Below are 15840 nucleotides of genomic sequence, written 5' to 3'. Positions count from 1 at the left end.
ACTGAACTGAATCAAATTTTCTTGTTCCAGTACCTGGTAATTAAAATAAATAATGCTGATAGGAATAATACTACTAAAATAATCCCCTGGGCCACAACATAACATTTCAAAGAATCAACCCGGAATGAAAATTTGAAAGCTTGGGAAGGAATATTTAAAGGATATGCAGAAGTAATCAGCAATGACCTTTGGCAGGCAGTTACTCTGAAACTGGCCATTCAATTCCTCCTGTTCATTTGTTTTTCCACAAGTTTTTTTCAACCCTCCAAATGAAGCACTACATCACTGCTGACCAGATCTCTCCCTGAATTTTACATTTCATGTTGGAATAGTTTGTGGGATTTGTTGTTTTGGGGCTTGGGATTTTTTCAGTTTCCAGCATGAAGAGTATAATTCCTTTAGAAACCAGAAGTAAGTCAATTTAGATGTCATTCAGCATAGTAAAAGGCACTTGATAAATAGCTATATATATCTACATGTGTGTCCAAAGCAGTGTCTAGCTAATCTGAACATGACTGGTTTTAAGATAGGGAATCCAGATGTCCTGTCAGACAATTTTAAGTATTACCAATAGACTTTACTGAAATTATGTTCATCTGGGGGAACAATTCAATTTATTGTCCACTTTTACAGACTGATTTATAGAAGGAGTTCAAAATTCAAAGTGAAATGAACTGGCACAGTCACAGCTTTCTGTTCTGCCTCTGTTAATCCCAAATTGATTACCCTTAAATGTTGAGGTACTCTCAGCCACAGTTCTTTCAAAGACGAAAAAGAAAGAGAAGAAGGACAGCCAAAGCAATAGGTATAGAAAGATGGGGAGGAAAGGGAACTAATATCTCTTTGAGTAGGTTCTGTTTTAGGGAAGGTTTATGCTATATTGCTTGCTATCTTGAGCTCTTACGAGGAGAAATGCTGTTAGAGGTATCAAAAATCCCACTCCCTGACCACTAATAAATGAATTATTCATGGCTATTTCAGCAAGTACATCTCTTTTCCCAAAATTTCAGTCACACTAGAATATACAGACATCCAGAGGCAAACTATGGGAAGTAGGGATTTCATGGTACCTTAAGCACATTTAGGCTTTCTAACAAAGTCCTTTATTATTACAGTCTCAGACATAATTGACTGTTTGGAAAACTGGAAGCTTCTCTTGACGGGGTATTTTGATAAGGTTACCAATCCACTTTAGACAAGCAACCTCATAAAAACTGCTTCAGGGATTTTATTTTTCTTAGTCTACTGTAGCCACCACAGTGCAAACAAGAAGTAACAGAATTCTTTGCACTAAAAATGATACCTTCATGCATACCTGTGCTGATTACTGCCCATTATGTCTACTTGGTAAAAAGTCAGTCATTTACAGCAATTTCTATAGAAGCTCTGCTGGCAAAAAAGCTAGAAGAGTCACCTTCCAAAATAGTATTTTGCAGGTGTGAAACATAAGAATAAATAGGAAAAGTGTTTGGTCTTACAAGTGTCAGTCTTCTCACCCTTGACAGGAAAGACAACAGCACACCAGAACCAGAAAAACCACCACTGAAATTCCTGGAAACATTCTGGAGACACAGACTCTCCACTGCACCTTTCCTACTGCAGATGTAAACCTCTCAGTGCCCCACATTTGTACAGGCTTTGCACTTGTGCAATCTCTAGAGGCAGCATAGTCCATTTACTTTGGACAGATATAAATGCCTTCCCAAATACTGTCAAGTTCCCAAATGCTGACAAATGATTCAGCACTTGAGAATGAAGTAATTCTTATAGGCAGCTGATGTATTAAATTTTCACACACAGACATGTGCTCACAGGATGAAAATGCTTTAGGAGACAAGGTAGTGCATGCTCAGGTAACATGAAGCCAAGCATAGTATTTTCAATTCTCTTTTTCAGAGCTGTAGCAGTCTTAGTTACACAGATTTCTTACTAAAGACTTGTTAGGCACCTCAGTTTTTAAGTCACCTGTGCAAATTATATGAGTGACTTTGAAGACTTTATAGATCATTAATATATACTGGACAATGCGAATATAAGCATCCTGTAAAAATATGAAGGATTAACAATATTTTGGGGTAATTCTAACTCCTTGACATGCTGTGTTTAAAAGTAAGAGGAAACATAACTTAATCCTCCTCAGCTATTTCACTTTACTATCTGAAACATCAACACTTTTTATACTAAATTAAATTGAAAATATCACTGAGATATCACTTTATTAAATTAATGTTTGATACAAAGTATTTTAATTTTGAATAAAATTAAGTAATAAATTATAATTGCAGAAAAAGAATGCCTTGGGACAAAATCAACTTGAATCGTAGAATCCTAGAACGGCTGGGGTTAGAAATATCATTCTGTTCCAATCCCTCTGCTATGAGCAGGGACACCTTTCACTAGACCAGGTTGCCCAAAGTCCTATCCAACACCACCTCACCACCCTCACAGTAAAGGAATTCTTCCTATTATCTAATCTAAACCTGCCCTCGTCAGTTTGTAGCCTTTTCCCCTCATCACTACATGGCTTTATAAGAAGTCCCTCTTCAGCTTTCCTGTAAGGACCCTTTATGTACTGGAAGGTGCTATAAAATATCTCTAGAACCTTCTCTTCCCCAGGCTGCACATTCCCAACTCTCTCAGACTGTCTTCATAGGTCAGATACTATGTTATATAGCCATCATATCACCTTTGTGACTGTCCTTGGCTCTCACTCCAAGACATGCATGTTCTTCTTGAACCGTAATTCCAAAATAAAGCTTATGTTTTAAAAATGCAGTAGTGGTTAATCAGAAGCACAGAATAGAACATAGTATCATAGAACATTAAGGGATTAGAATAAACCTTAAAGATCATCCCATCCCAACCCCCACCCCTTCTTGTGCATGGATACCTCCTGCTAGACCAAGTTGCTCAAGGCCTTATCTAACCTGGCTCTGAATCCTGCCAATGGGTGGGGCATTCACAACCTCCCTGAACAACCAGTTCCCGTGTCTCAGAGTAAAAAAATTCCTCCTAATAACTAACTTACATCTTCTATTAGTACCCATTCTTCCTTGTCCTATCACTACAGTTCCTGAGGAAGACTCCCTCTCTGGCTTCATGGTAGGCCCCTTCAGATACTGGAGTATTGCTATTAGGTCTCCATACAGCCTTCTCTTCTCTGGACTGAACGGCCCCAAGTTCCTCAGCCTATCCTTGTAGGGGAGGTACCATAAAGTCCACTTACCAACTTTATGACCTTCCTCTGGACTTGCTGCAACAGTTCCAAGTCCTTCATACTCTGGGTACTTGAACTTTACACAGCTCCCAGGTAGGGTCACACAAGAGCAGAGTAGAGGGGAGAATCCCCTCCCCTGACTTGATGACCACACTGCTTTGGATTCAGCCCAGGGTTGGCTTTCTGGGCTGTGAGGGCACATTGCCAGATCACGTTGACATTTTCATCAACCATCACCCCCAAGTCCTTCTCTGCAGAGCTGCTCTCAAATCACTTCTCTGTCCAACCTGTGGGTGTGGCTGGGACTGCCAAGACCCAGGTGTAGGACCCTGCATGCTATCATGTCACTATTTCACTGAACAGGTAAGGGGCAAGGTATTAATTAGACTGATTCTATTCTCTCTCAGTCTCATCTAAAAGATTCTAATCTATGATTATAAACCAATGTTATTTTCAATATATAACACATATGTACAGCTTGCATTAACTATTTCATTTCACTGCAGTGAATCTTTTTGTGATCAACAGAAACTCAACTGGATGCCACTTTAGAAAAAAATCAACTGCTACATTCTTTCTGGTGGCTCTAACTTATGTTGGGAGAACAAAGTGAATGACAGTAAGACAAAGACAGTGTTGAGAAAAATTACAAACTCTCTGTTATTCTCTCATTTAAAAAAAAAGGACGATAACAGGTCATTGATGATTGTTATGAATTTAGATTGCACAGTGATGCATTCCAAGGAAGTGAAATAAATACAATCCAGATTCTATTTAAAATTGTAACACCCAAAAGATCTGGCATGTGGCATAGTTTGTTAAATATTTAATACTTGTCTATACTGGTTAATGTTGTCCACATCCAAAATCACAGGTATTAGCCAGTTTGCCAGATAAACATACTTACTAAGTCAGGACACAACTACAGCATATGTGTTTGTAGCAATACAGATTGTGATGGCTTTATGCCTAAACTCTGGATAAATCCCTGGAGGAACCTGAAAAATCATTTGCTATCTGCACTGGGTTGCATAATAGTAATATATCTGCCATCCACTTTCTGTGTAAAAGTCCAGTTCCTGGAATAATCACACCAAAAGCAGATAATTCTTGATTTTTAAACTCCTCAGCACTCTTGGAGCTTTTTTGGAAATTACTTTCAAAAAGTATGCTCCTGCAGTATAAATTTCCAAAACTAATTCCAGCTCAAACCTATTTTCCCAGATGAACTTTTTCTAAAATCTCACTATACTATAAAGTATTATCCAAAACAGCTTTCTGAATTTTTAGGAAAACTAAAACTCAGTGTCTCAGTTTTACTCTTATTTTGATGCTGTGAAACCTATAGGAAGTTTGCACCTGTATTCATTGGGCACTGGGACTTAGTTGTTTAAATACAGCATCTTAAATATTCTGTTTCAAATATTATGTAGTACAACAGTTGACTCCTCACAAGTCCAGAATGGAACAGATTTGCAATGCCTTCACTGCCAACACCAAAGGTGTGACCTGGCATGGGATGCCTTAAAATCTTGGACACCTGCCTTGAGAATCTGAACCTCATCCAAGTTGTAGTCCTTTTTAATCTGTCAGTATCAGATGAGCTGCTGTGCAATCTTTCAGGCCCTCAGGCTGTCCCTAAAGAACTACAGAAATTTGTCACTCATTGAATTAATATCAAAATCTTCATCAAAACGGATTTTCAAATGTGGACTGGGCTTCAGAGTAGGAGCATGTAGCACTTGTTCAAAGAGAAAGAGAAGCAGGTGTAAGGAGCAACCTTGTGTCCTTTCTGTTAATCTATTCTTAATTCAAAATGTTGCTCCTCTATTACTTGAAACTCACCTGAAACACTGAATGGAAAGAAAGGGGATGACACTATATTAACATCCTTTTGAAAATGGAAATGTTTGAAAAGGTGCATTTTTCCCACAGCTGAAGTCATATTTTTGAAAAGATTATTTTTTCTATCAGACTTTAAATCAGAAAAATTCCTTCGGGAACTGCTGTTTTTTATCTATATAAAAACAGAACTGCAGCACTTGACATATAGATAGAATTCATTATCATAAGCATAGACACAATACACTAATATATATACAGATGATTGCTAAGAGACAAATGTCTCTATGCGTGTGTGTGATAATCCATGAATAAATGCATTTATGACTCATATGTAGGTATTCCATATTTAGAGACATCTCCATTTATGGATTAAAAGAGAATGGACTAGATTCAGGAACTTATATAAATACACACCTATACGATACTTACACCAATTATGTCAAGATAAGAAAATGAAAATAAATTAAGAATTTTTATCTTTACCTAGCATTTAGTATTTTCCACTTCTCTCTGAAAAACTTCCAAGCAAGATCCCTTCCATGTGGATTTCGAGCTACATGGATTATCACATCAATTGCATCCTGATCCAGGACAACTTCTGAGTTGAGAGACAAATTCAAAAGTCTAGTGGGAGAAACAAGAATATTTAGTTTCATGAACACATTGTCTAACATCAGTCCATCAGAAAATTCTTGGGAAAAAAAGATCATTTCCAAATTATTTAAGTCTCCAAGTGAGTTCAGTGGTTTATTTTTATGATTCCAAGGACTGGACACATTTATGAATCAGAAAAATCTTGATGTAAAATTATTTCAATAAAAGCTGATTGCAACTTTACATGTGCACTTTTATAAAATCTTTAAGATCAGATTGGTCAAGATATGGTAAATAAAGAACACAGTAACAAAAAAACCCCAATAATAATTACAGGATTTTAAACATTTCCAATGAACAAAGGAAAATCTAGAATTGAAAAGGTAGTACATGTAAATTTTCATATGCATTGATGCAAAAGTGAAAGATGGTTTATACAGACAGTAAGCCTGTACTTGAAACACAAATTTCTTTCTTAAGATGAAAGTGCAAGTGCTGATCCATAACTGTTGAAGTGATTATTAGCAACAGATTCAAATATGGAATATTTTTTACCTGTTGAGCAAGTTTCTGTCATCACTGCAAGTTAAGGCTTCTAATAGTATTTTCTTCTCGGAGACTGCTGTGGTAGAATGAAATTTCATCCAAATGAACTCCCATACATCTTCATCCATCAGTGAAACTCCTGTACAGTAGACAATGTCTCTCACATTGAGAGGTATTCTAAAAAAGAAATCAGTAATAGGATTGTGGTAAATAAGCAGCCTCCTGATATTGGATACAAAGGAGGATAATTTCTGAGACTTCAAAATTATTGTCCAACAGTAATGTGTTGTTTTTTTTAAATAACATTTGCATTTCTTTATTGCCACTAGCATCCCCCAAGGCCATCCTAATGGGCTTTCCAAAGGGTAACACATGCTTGCCATTCTCTTCATAATGCTGTCACATTTTCAGGAGACTATAAATTATGGTCATGTAGTTCATCAAGTCATAATGTGCCACATAACCTACAGGTAACATAGGCTCCCAAATTAGTAGGGGATCTTATCACTCTGTTGCTGGGCTCTGTGCCAAATCTGCTCTTCTTGTCCTTTTCACTGCTTTACAACATGACCTGAGCAGCCAGAAACTCCTCCTTGCTTGTGCTAGAAAGTGCTTCATCTTCATATAGTAATATATAAGAAAGGATGTGCTCTGACAATGATACTTACACATGATATTGTTGGGAGTGGAGAAAAACAGAAAGATCTGTTCTTTCTTTTTTCAGCATATAATACCAGTACTACGAGCTGTGCAATGGGATGGTTGAGAGCTGTGATTACTGCTAAATTAGTATCAACTCAAACTACAGTTAAATGACCAAGTTCAGACCTAGTATAGTGTGTGCATATGTACAGTTTTCTTCTAAAAAGGTCTCAGCTGGGTTTTCAATTTCCTACTTTGCTTATGTTTCCTATAAAAGCATAGAAGTTGAAACATTTGTACCACTGTCCCATTACTTCAGGTAGAACTGTGGGCTGGAGGGACTGTCACTCTGTGTTTGGCTAGTACAGACACAGCAGCAGATGTGCCTACAAGTGGATGGCTAACCCCAGAACAGACAGCACTCCTCATTTGTGATGTTTACAGTTTTCAAAATTTACAATAAAACATATCAATTCAATGGACTTTCCCAGCTAGTCCATTAATTTACATTCTAAGGGCCAACACCAGCAATTTTAGCAGCAGTGTAGTCAGTAAGCACAGGATCATTTGCATCTCTGGGAAGGAAGGAGACCTGATGACAGGTGACAGAGCTGATCCCATGACTATAGCCTACACATCACCATTTTCCTTGCTAAGAAAACTCTACTGCCCCCATATCAGTAGTTGTATACTGGCAGTGCTGCAGCAGATCTAATCAATGTCATCCAATCAACTGCTCCAGGGAAGGTTTTAGGTATGCACCTATAAGCTAAGTAATGAGGACAATGTGAAAAAAAAATTAGACCCTACAAACCAAGACATTGACCATAAATACTTCTTTTAAAATGTTCACCTTCAGAAACTACAAAATGTACAGCTACAAAACACTACAAATACTCCTGTGAGAGGCTTGCAATCAGCACTGTAGACCAGGGGTTCCTCTTGTGGAAATGAAAATTGTGTATGAAAATGTGAATATCCCCAAAATATCCCCAAAGTAATTTCTCTTTAACTATTGACCCTAGAGAGAGTCCACTAATTGAATTTTGTCCATTTGTGGGGATTTTTGCTTTCTTACTCGTCCAGTCATTTTGGGCACATATTCTATCATTATCTAAATAGCTGAAATCTCTCCAGTCTACAAGTTTTTTACTATTATAGGTTCCGGGAAAATTGCAGTTCCAAGGCACTAGATCAGCATGTGGATGCATTTGCCCCTTGTATTAACCAAATCAAGTGAATAAAATTACCATTATTTTGGTACTGCTTGGGTTGTAACACTGCAGAACATATCCAGTTGTCAGTAAAACCTCATCTGTGCCTTCAAGGCTGCTCTCATTTTAAAAGAGCTAATATGATTGATGGATACTTCAGAAGAATAAAAATAAACGTTTAAGAGCATCACTTTAAATGGCTTTAATTTGAATACTGATCCAATTTATTTAACTTTATTTTTCTTGCATTAGAGATAAGATGGTGAGAATGAAATATGTGGCTAGCCGAGCTCATTTAAAAATTAAACACTTTGGGAGAAAAAGTTAAAAATTAAACAGTTACAAAAAAATTAATTAAAATCGTGCTGTGCCTTTACAGGGATTTCTTTTTTTCGTGAGTGAATTATAAGGCTCTACAATGAGCTAAAAATAATGTTCTAAGTCATAATTAATTGGTACATATTTGCTCCTATTTAAAGTATGTTCTAACAATTGAAGATACACTTATAAAATTGGACCATAATTATTTATCTTCTGGGGAAATTGTGTTCCAATTCTTTAAAATGTAAATGCACACAGTTTAGACAGTTCTTTGATTAAGTAACAAGTTTCAACACCATTTAGGGTGCCATTTGACAAAGAAAATTAATCACGAACATTATTCTTATTTTTGCAACAATTTAACATTTAACTTAAGCCTATTTTTGTTGATGACTATATTTATAATCTTGTTTAATAGGTTACAAGGCTCAGATAAGAAACAAGAATGAAGCATTAGTAATTCATTGGCAGATCTGTAATACAGATTCTATTACAAAGAAGAGTATCATACAGCATATTTTTAAAAACTTCAATCCCAAATGTTCTACTCCCATTCTCTATTACAAACTCCAGGAGTCATGCTGCTGGTGTTATCACACAGAAAGAGGAGGGGATGATCCTCTGCCATAGCACATACCAGGTCTAAAGAGACAGGGCAGTACTCCCCTTTGAAAACACAGCCACAGAGCTGTGATGGGCTTGACATTCAGATGCCTGTCCCACCTCAGATTCAGGGGACATTAACTGAGGATGTGGCTACTCAAGGCATCTGGGGCAAAGCTATGCACAGTTCTTGTCCTGTGCTCCTGAGTTTCAGGTATTACATACGTCTGACAGAGGCTGGCAGAGAATACATCATCCCTCAAGTGATGGTTACTCTATTGCTCCTTCCCACTCCTACTGCACATCCCCCACAAGTGAGCATGCAACCAGCATAGTTAAGCTCTTCAACACTGATTTTAATGACTGAGTAATGAGTGAAATACTTCTTTGTGGCAAAAAGTATCTCTGAGTAGATATGCCTTTGTCAATTTTGGACAGTTTTGCAACAAAAATATGGTTGTTTCTGATCTATTGTTTTGCATAGTTGTGGAGAGATCATCCCTGAATGAGAAAATTGGAGACTAATCTATCTAAATTCTAAGGATTTCAAATTAATTACTGCTAATCCATAATCAGTGCATATAGGGTCATTTTACTGTGGTGACACACAGAAGTCAGAAGGTAAAAACACTGCCTGAACCATAACCACAGCTGCCCCATAATACTCAGCTTTATCATTTACAAGATGAAGTCCTCTCTCTGTTTAGACCCAGATGGTCTTTCAGAGTGCTAAGTCCTTGATTAACTCATACACTCAACAGTGTTTTCTTCCTCCTTAAGTTTTATTGACTTGAGTGCAAGATTCTACTCAAATGTTGTAACAACCTATTAATTAGTAAATCACTTCAGCAACATTGGCTTACATTACCTGGCAAAGCTCCAGAAACATTTCAAAATGCATGAATAGCTATGCCTGATTTTTTTCAGTAATTAAAACTTCTAGGGGTTTCAAACACAGAAGAAGGGATTCACTTTAATTTTTTACATTTATCAGACACTCATGTGTGAAAAAAATTAAAATAGCTCTCATTTTTTTCATGTTTGCTGCTAACAATTTCCAAAAATAGCTGCTAGGCATCAATCCCTTGAAAGAACCCAGTGCCTCTTCCAAGAAGCTAACAAAAGTAATTAACCTGTTGGCCATGTTCACACAAATACTCATGTAGGCGGTAAAACTTAAGCACATTTCTAAGTTGTTGGAAGACAGTAGCACTACTGTGTCCATGTGAAACACAGAAATAAGATTATCTACCACAAGTAATTAGATACAGAAATAAAGGAGGAGGAAAAGGAAAGAAAAAAAGCTTGTTTGGAAGAACTTTTGGTTTTTTATCACCTAAACCAGATTTTGTTGAAATAACTTCAATTAATAAATGGTAACTTGTTATTTACTACTACTCCCTCAGTTCTATGGGGAGTTTTGTTTATAGACATGCAACACACTCCTATACACACAATTATTTTTCTGGTGGCATTTCCACTGAGTTGTTAAAGTGCAGCCAAGTAAGCACACTGACAACTCAGGCAGGTGGATGGACATGAATCCATTATTCCTTGTAGAGAAAACACAAAATCTGCATAAGTAAGTGTGGAGGTTCATGACTCACAAATTTGGCTTGTTGGTTTATCATTGTCCTTGAAATTATGTGATTCAAGACATTTACTTCATTATTTACACCTTTCTTAAGATGATAAAATATTATGATAAACCAATGTTCCTAACCATCACAGCATCATGACAGAAGTGAAATGGCAAACAGAAGTAACCGAAAAAGCCCATATCTACATTATTATACTTTAAAAAATTAGATAAGGTTGGTATTAGCACGCAGAGATGTAAGATCCTGATTTCATTACTTAGTAACCAAAAGTTGTTCATTTGTAATGCAAACAACACACGAAGGTGTTCTGACTTGAAACCCACAAACAGAACAGGAAAATTCACCTCTAACTCTCTTTTCAGTGATCTCTGGCCTGTAGCAGGACATCTTACCCCTCACAAGAGCTTACCCGTTGCCTGTCGACCAGTAAGATAACTGAAACAGGAACAGCTCTCTTGTAGAGTTATTTTGGCACCATGGGGTTTTAACACTGGTCTGGCATCTCCCAACTGCCAATAAGCATCTTAATGTCGACGTGAGATCTGGGAGATAAGCTGGATTTCTCACTGACAGACATCTCACTTTACAAAATATAAAAACTACACCAAACTCTCACAAAGCAGAAATGCTCGATGCATTTCATGGAAATGTGTGGAGTTTTTCCCATGAGTAGAGATGCCTGCTTCCCAGTTACTCCCACAGGGATTGAAGGAATCATAATTTTGCTGGTAAGTTACATTTGACTCCTAATCAATACTATTTCTTCTGCTAGTTTTAATATAGGTATCTTGATATCGTGCACTGGCTTATGTCATGCTGTAATCTACTAGTAGTTCCTTTTCGTTCTATACTGTGCAGTAAGTAACTCTGATTAAGATATTTTGCCTGTTACCTCCTATCTGTTTAATAAATAATTAATTTTATTAAAATAGAACTGATTTGCCATCCTTATTACTTGCAGGCCAGAATGATTTCTTAAACTAAAACTGTTGCCAAAATTTGAAGCTCTCACTGGTCCTATAACATGGCCCCACTTCTGCACTCCAAGATTTCTCAGAACAATCTGGAAGATTAGACCAGAACAGTTTTAAAATATCTGCATTTGCATTCAGAATCGTCCATCGGACTCTACTTCTCCTCATTCACAAAGACAGAAAAATGTCAAACTTCATCAACCCATAGGTTACAGAATGGATGTTGGCTTAGCCTAATTCAGTGTAGCAGCCTGCACTCCCCACTGCAAACATCATCAAAACTGATCAGAGTGCTTGTGACAGAAGAGTAATAGTAAATACTGCATTAAAGCTAAAATCACCTCAAAGTGATATGACATCAGTCTCAGTGAAATGCATTTAAGTTTTCTAGGGGTATTAAGACAATTAATTAAGGTACTTTGTTTCCATATAAAAGACAGCAATAAATAGCAATGGCTAAGTTTCTAAAGAAGTTTAAAATCAGAGCAAAGAAAAATGATTATGCCTAGCTGGGATCTTCCAATAGGTCCAGTAACATCTCACAGAACATCTGCACATAACTGTGTTTGATGCAATACTATCATCTCCCACTGTTCAGTGCTGCATGCCAGCAGAAGAACAGTGTCACCACAGCTCTAACAGAATCAGAATACAAGTACTCCTTTTTCTGCTGAATGCAAAATCAGCTGTCTTAAATCAAAGCAGCTCTGTCACATATTCACATTAACATCACCCTGTTTAACTTTGCCCCAAGCAAGCATACATCCACAGTCAACTTTGCCAGCAGAGATGTATATGTGGCAACCTGCAGCTGATGTATGGTAAGAGTAGCTGAAAGATAACTGTGCCTGCACCCACAGAGATGTCTGCAAAAATATGCTCATGTCTATGGGTAAGTTATTCTTTGAGTCATCATGGTGTCTATTTGAATATTACCCCCCTATTATTGCCTGTCAGGAGTCTACATACAGCAGCTCTCCATGCATTCTTTCCTGAACTTCAGAAATACATGTTTACTCAACCTATTCAAGGCAAGAAGTCTGAAAATGCTAATCCTCTTAGAAACATGTTTTTCTTTCAGAATAGATGCAGTGAAGGTTAAAGGGGTTAACAAGGCTGATTATTAAGCTCAGGCAGGCATTGAATGGTAATTTTGTTAATTTTTTAGGCTGAACCACAGTGCTGTTATATCTAAGGAGTGTGAATAATGTATTTCTTCATACATGAAAGCTTCACAGGGATGAGCTCAGTCAAATGAGGGTAGAAGCAAACATCTCTATTTTCAGCCAACAGTGGCTTCTCTTGTACAACATTCTGCTGTTGACTGAATCCCAGTTAACTTTACGTTCTCAAACTACAAGGGAAATTTCCACATGGTTGTATGTTTTCTACTCTGTTCATATTTCTCTGAACATCAACATGAAAGTTTCAAGGGTTCCCATTGTTCTAATACAGGAGCAGTCTATATCCCAATTTAAAAATGTGAAAATTATTGTTTTAATATCACCATCAAGTCAGAAATAAATATAGCCCTTTAAGCAATCAACCATTTAAAAAAGAGTAAAAATACTTAAAGTCATTGATTAGAACACTGCAAGACCTACTTTGAGGTCTAACCTCAGATCTTCAGTAGAAAGAAATAATGACCATTTGTTTAACAACTGCAAGAATTAAAATATATCAATTCCTAAACCAGCAAAACAAGACTGTCCTTCTTCACAGTCTCTTCTGTTTCTGGTGCTATGTGTTTGGTTTGCTCCTTGTACAAGCAAATTTCTTTCTCAGTTATGCTTTTTTTTTTTTCTGTTGCGTTTTGCCCTGAAAAGGTGGCCATGAGCAATACCACCTAAAGCCCCTTGCACACTAAGTATTTCTGGTATTTCAGGTACTGAAGCCCCTTTTCCCTCAGATGAATGCTCTCTCATCTTTAGACTGAAAAGCTGTATCATTTCTCTTGCTAGTGAAAAAGATTCCAGTGGCTGAGCTGAAGCTAGAGGAGCAAAGTGTGCTGCAGCATCTTAATACTGTCCCAAACATCTCACAGAGAGGTCATCAGGCTTGCTTTCTGCATTGGCAGATACAGGGCCAAGGGACTAAACCAAAGCACAGCGAACTGCTGGAACCTCAGCACTACTGTTTGAAATGCTGTTGAAAAGCAGCCTCTCTGCCAGCTGGGCTGGGAAAGAAAAGGAGCAGTCCTTTTCCTGCTTTAGTGACAATATGGAAAGGCATCTTTTGCAAGGACCCCCATACTCTACAATTGCCATTTATGTATTCATTTGATAAATGTATCTTTCCTACTACCTGTAGTGCTGGACCCCAAGAGGGCCCACTCACACTTCAGAATCTCATGTTAAGAGGCTCTTCATAGCACAGTGGCTGCTGCCAGCTGCATTTTTACAGGCCCCCAAATCCCCCAGTAGGAAGCGTAACTCTGAGTGTCTGATTCTGCCCTATGGGCCAGCCATCCAAAAATGAAGCAATACCTAAATCACTTTAGAAATTTGACTCTTCACAGCCTCCCAGCCGACTTCCGCTTTCATGCACAGAGGCTAGTGTTGTAGATCACATATAAGTTGGTTTTTTTCACTAATTCCTGAAGAAACTTTGCAGCACTATAGTTGGAAATCTAATGGCTTTTTCAAACAGTAAAATATAAAGAGGACCTCTGGCCTTGTGCTAAGAATGACTATTATTTTACTTAGTGAACAGTGGCAAAGTAGTTGTGCAGTAAAGAGTATATAATTACAAAATATGAACAGTATCTGGTATCATGATTACTTCACTTTCTTATTGTGAAAAGTAGATGGTAATTCATTTCTGGATTTAGCAGATTAAATGTAATTACTAAAAACAACAGCAATTGTAAACATATGCCAGTAAAACAGAGTTAGATATTATTGTACTACCTGAAACTTTATCCAAAGTTAAATATTACAAATAAAACAGAAAAAACATTTCAACAGAACTTCTAAAAAGTAATAAATTAAAAATGTGGCTAAAAAAATTATGAATGTTAGCATTTCTTCAGCAATTCCTTTCTATTAATAGCACATTCTCTGTTATAGGATCTCAACTTCAATGAGTTTAATGCAGTAACTGCCAGGGCTTCAAAAACCTCCCTTATATGATTTACCAACTGTGCATTTATGTGGTATTTAATATCACATTTTAATTTAATACTGACTTAGTTTTCAGCAATTTTCAATAAATCTTGAGACACAAACCTAATTCTCCATTGTCTCTACTGCTTTGAAAAACTTGTGCCATCTTCCAGAATAAAGTTTCTGGGATGGGATGGGTGGATATGTCTCAAATTAGCCTTTATTTTTACTGTCACAGTAAACACTCAAATTACATCTATATAAAAAAAAAAATCTCTCAGCTCTCTGGAACTCTGTTTTTGTGCTCTAGCTATGCAAACCCACCAAAACCAAGCTTTCTGTAATCATCAGTCAATTACATGGTTCTTTTTCAGAAGAGGGAATGGCAAACCCAAGACCATTTATAGTAATTGCTGATAAGGAATGGAATAGGCAAGGATACATAGAGTTTCTGTATCTGTCACTTTTCTCACTGTTGTCAGAGAAGTCTAGAGAAAGAGGAGCAACATGAGTTTTTCCTTCTTTGTGAGGAAACAAGCTTTGAGAGAATCTTACAGGTTCTGAGGAGGCTGTTTGCAGCAAATTTACAAACAGCTGTTAAGGGCATCAAACTGAGCAAAACACTTGATTGATGAGAAAGAACAGAAAATGGCACCTCTTAGATGTGCTCTCTGCATATATCTTGTACTTATCTGCTTGCCCTTTGCACTTGAGCTAGTTACTGTCTCTGAAGTGCTAGAAGAGGCAGAAGCATAACTCAAACACCATGCTAATTGAGTCCTGATTGTGGAATCATTGGTTTCTTGGTAAAAAAGCCGGGAAAAGAGCCCTTGCTTTACTTTCAGGTTTCAGTCCAAGTTAGCTTAAACTGAGTAAAGGTGCTACAGGATAGGCCTGATTCAACAGGATCTGAACATTCCTGAGACAACGCTGACATACCCTGCAAATGCTGTTATTGTGAAACAAAAGCTGATTTTATGCTTACTGACCTGCTATTAGTGGTAGTCTTTTTAATGTTGTTTCAATGTAAGTAGATAGGAAATGAGTTTTGCTCATATATTAGTTACATTCAGGATGTGAGACTGCTCTGAGAAAACTGAGAAATTCTGGAGTGAGGGACTGAACAAATCCTACAATCTTAAAAAATAAATGAAACTGTGTCTCTATCTTCTTTGCCAA

The 15840-nt window shown here is 37.2% G+C and overlaps 1 protein-coding gene across 1 annotated transcript in view; it reads right to left on the bottom strand.

Moving 5' to 3' along the window:
- TRHDE (thyrotropin releasing hormone degrading enzyme) overlaps positions 1–15840 on the bottom strand; it is a 211945-nt gene that overhangs the window by 11981 nt on the left and 184124 nt on the right. The window contains exons 16-17 of the mRNA XM_015628042.3: positions 6212–6379; positions 5546–5686 (exon numbers count right to left, since the gene is read on the bottom strand). Coding sequence (XP_015483528.1) covers positions 5546–5686; positions 6212–6379 — 309 coding nt within the window. The remainder of the gene's footprint in view (positions 1–5545; positions 5687–6211; positions 6380–15840) is intronic.

Source organism: Parus major, chromosome 1A, assembly GCF_001522545.3.
Source record: "Parus major isolate Abel chromosome 1A, Parus_major1.1, whole genome shotgun sequence".
Lineage (NCBI taxonomy): Eukaryota > Metazoa > Chordata > Aves > Passeriformes > Paridae > Parus > Parus major.
This window is presented reverse-complemented; position numbering and strand designations above follow the sequence as displayed.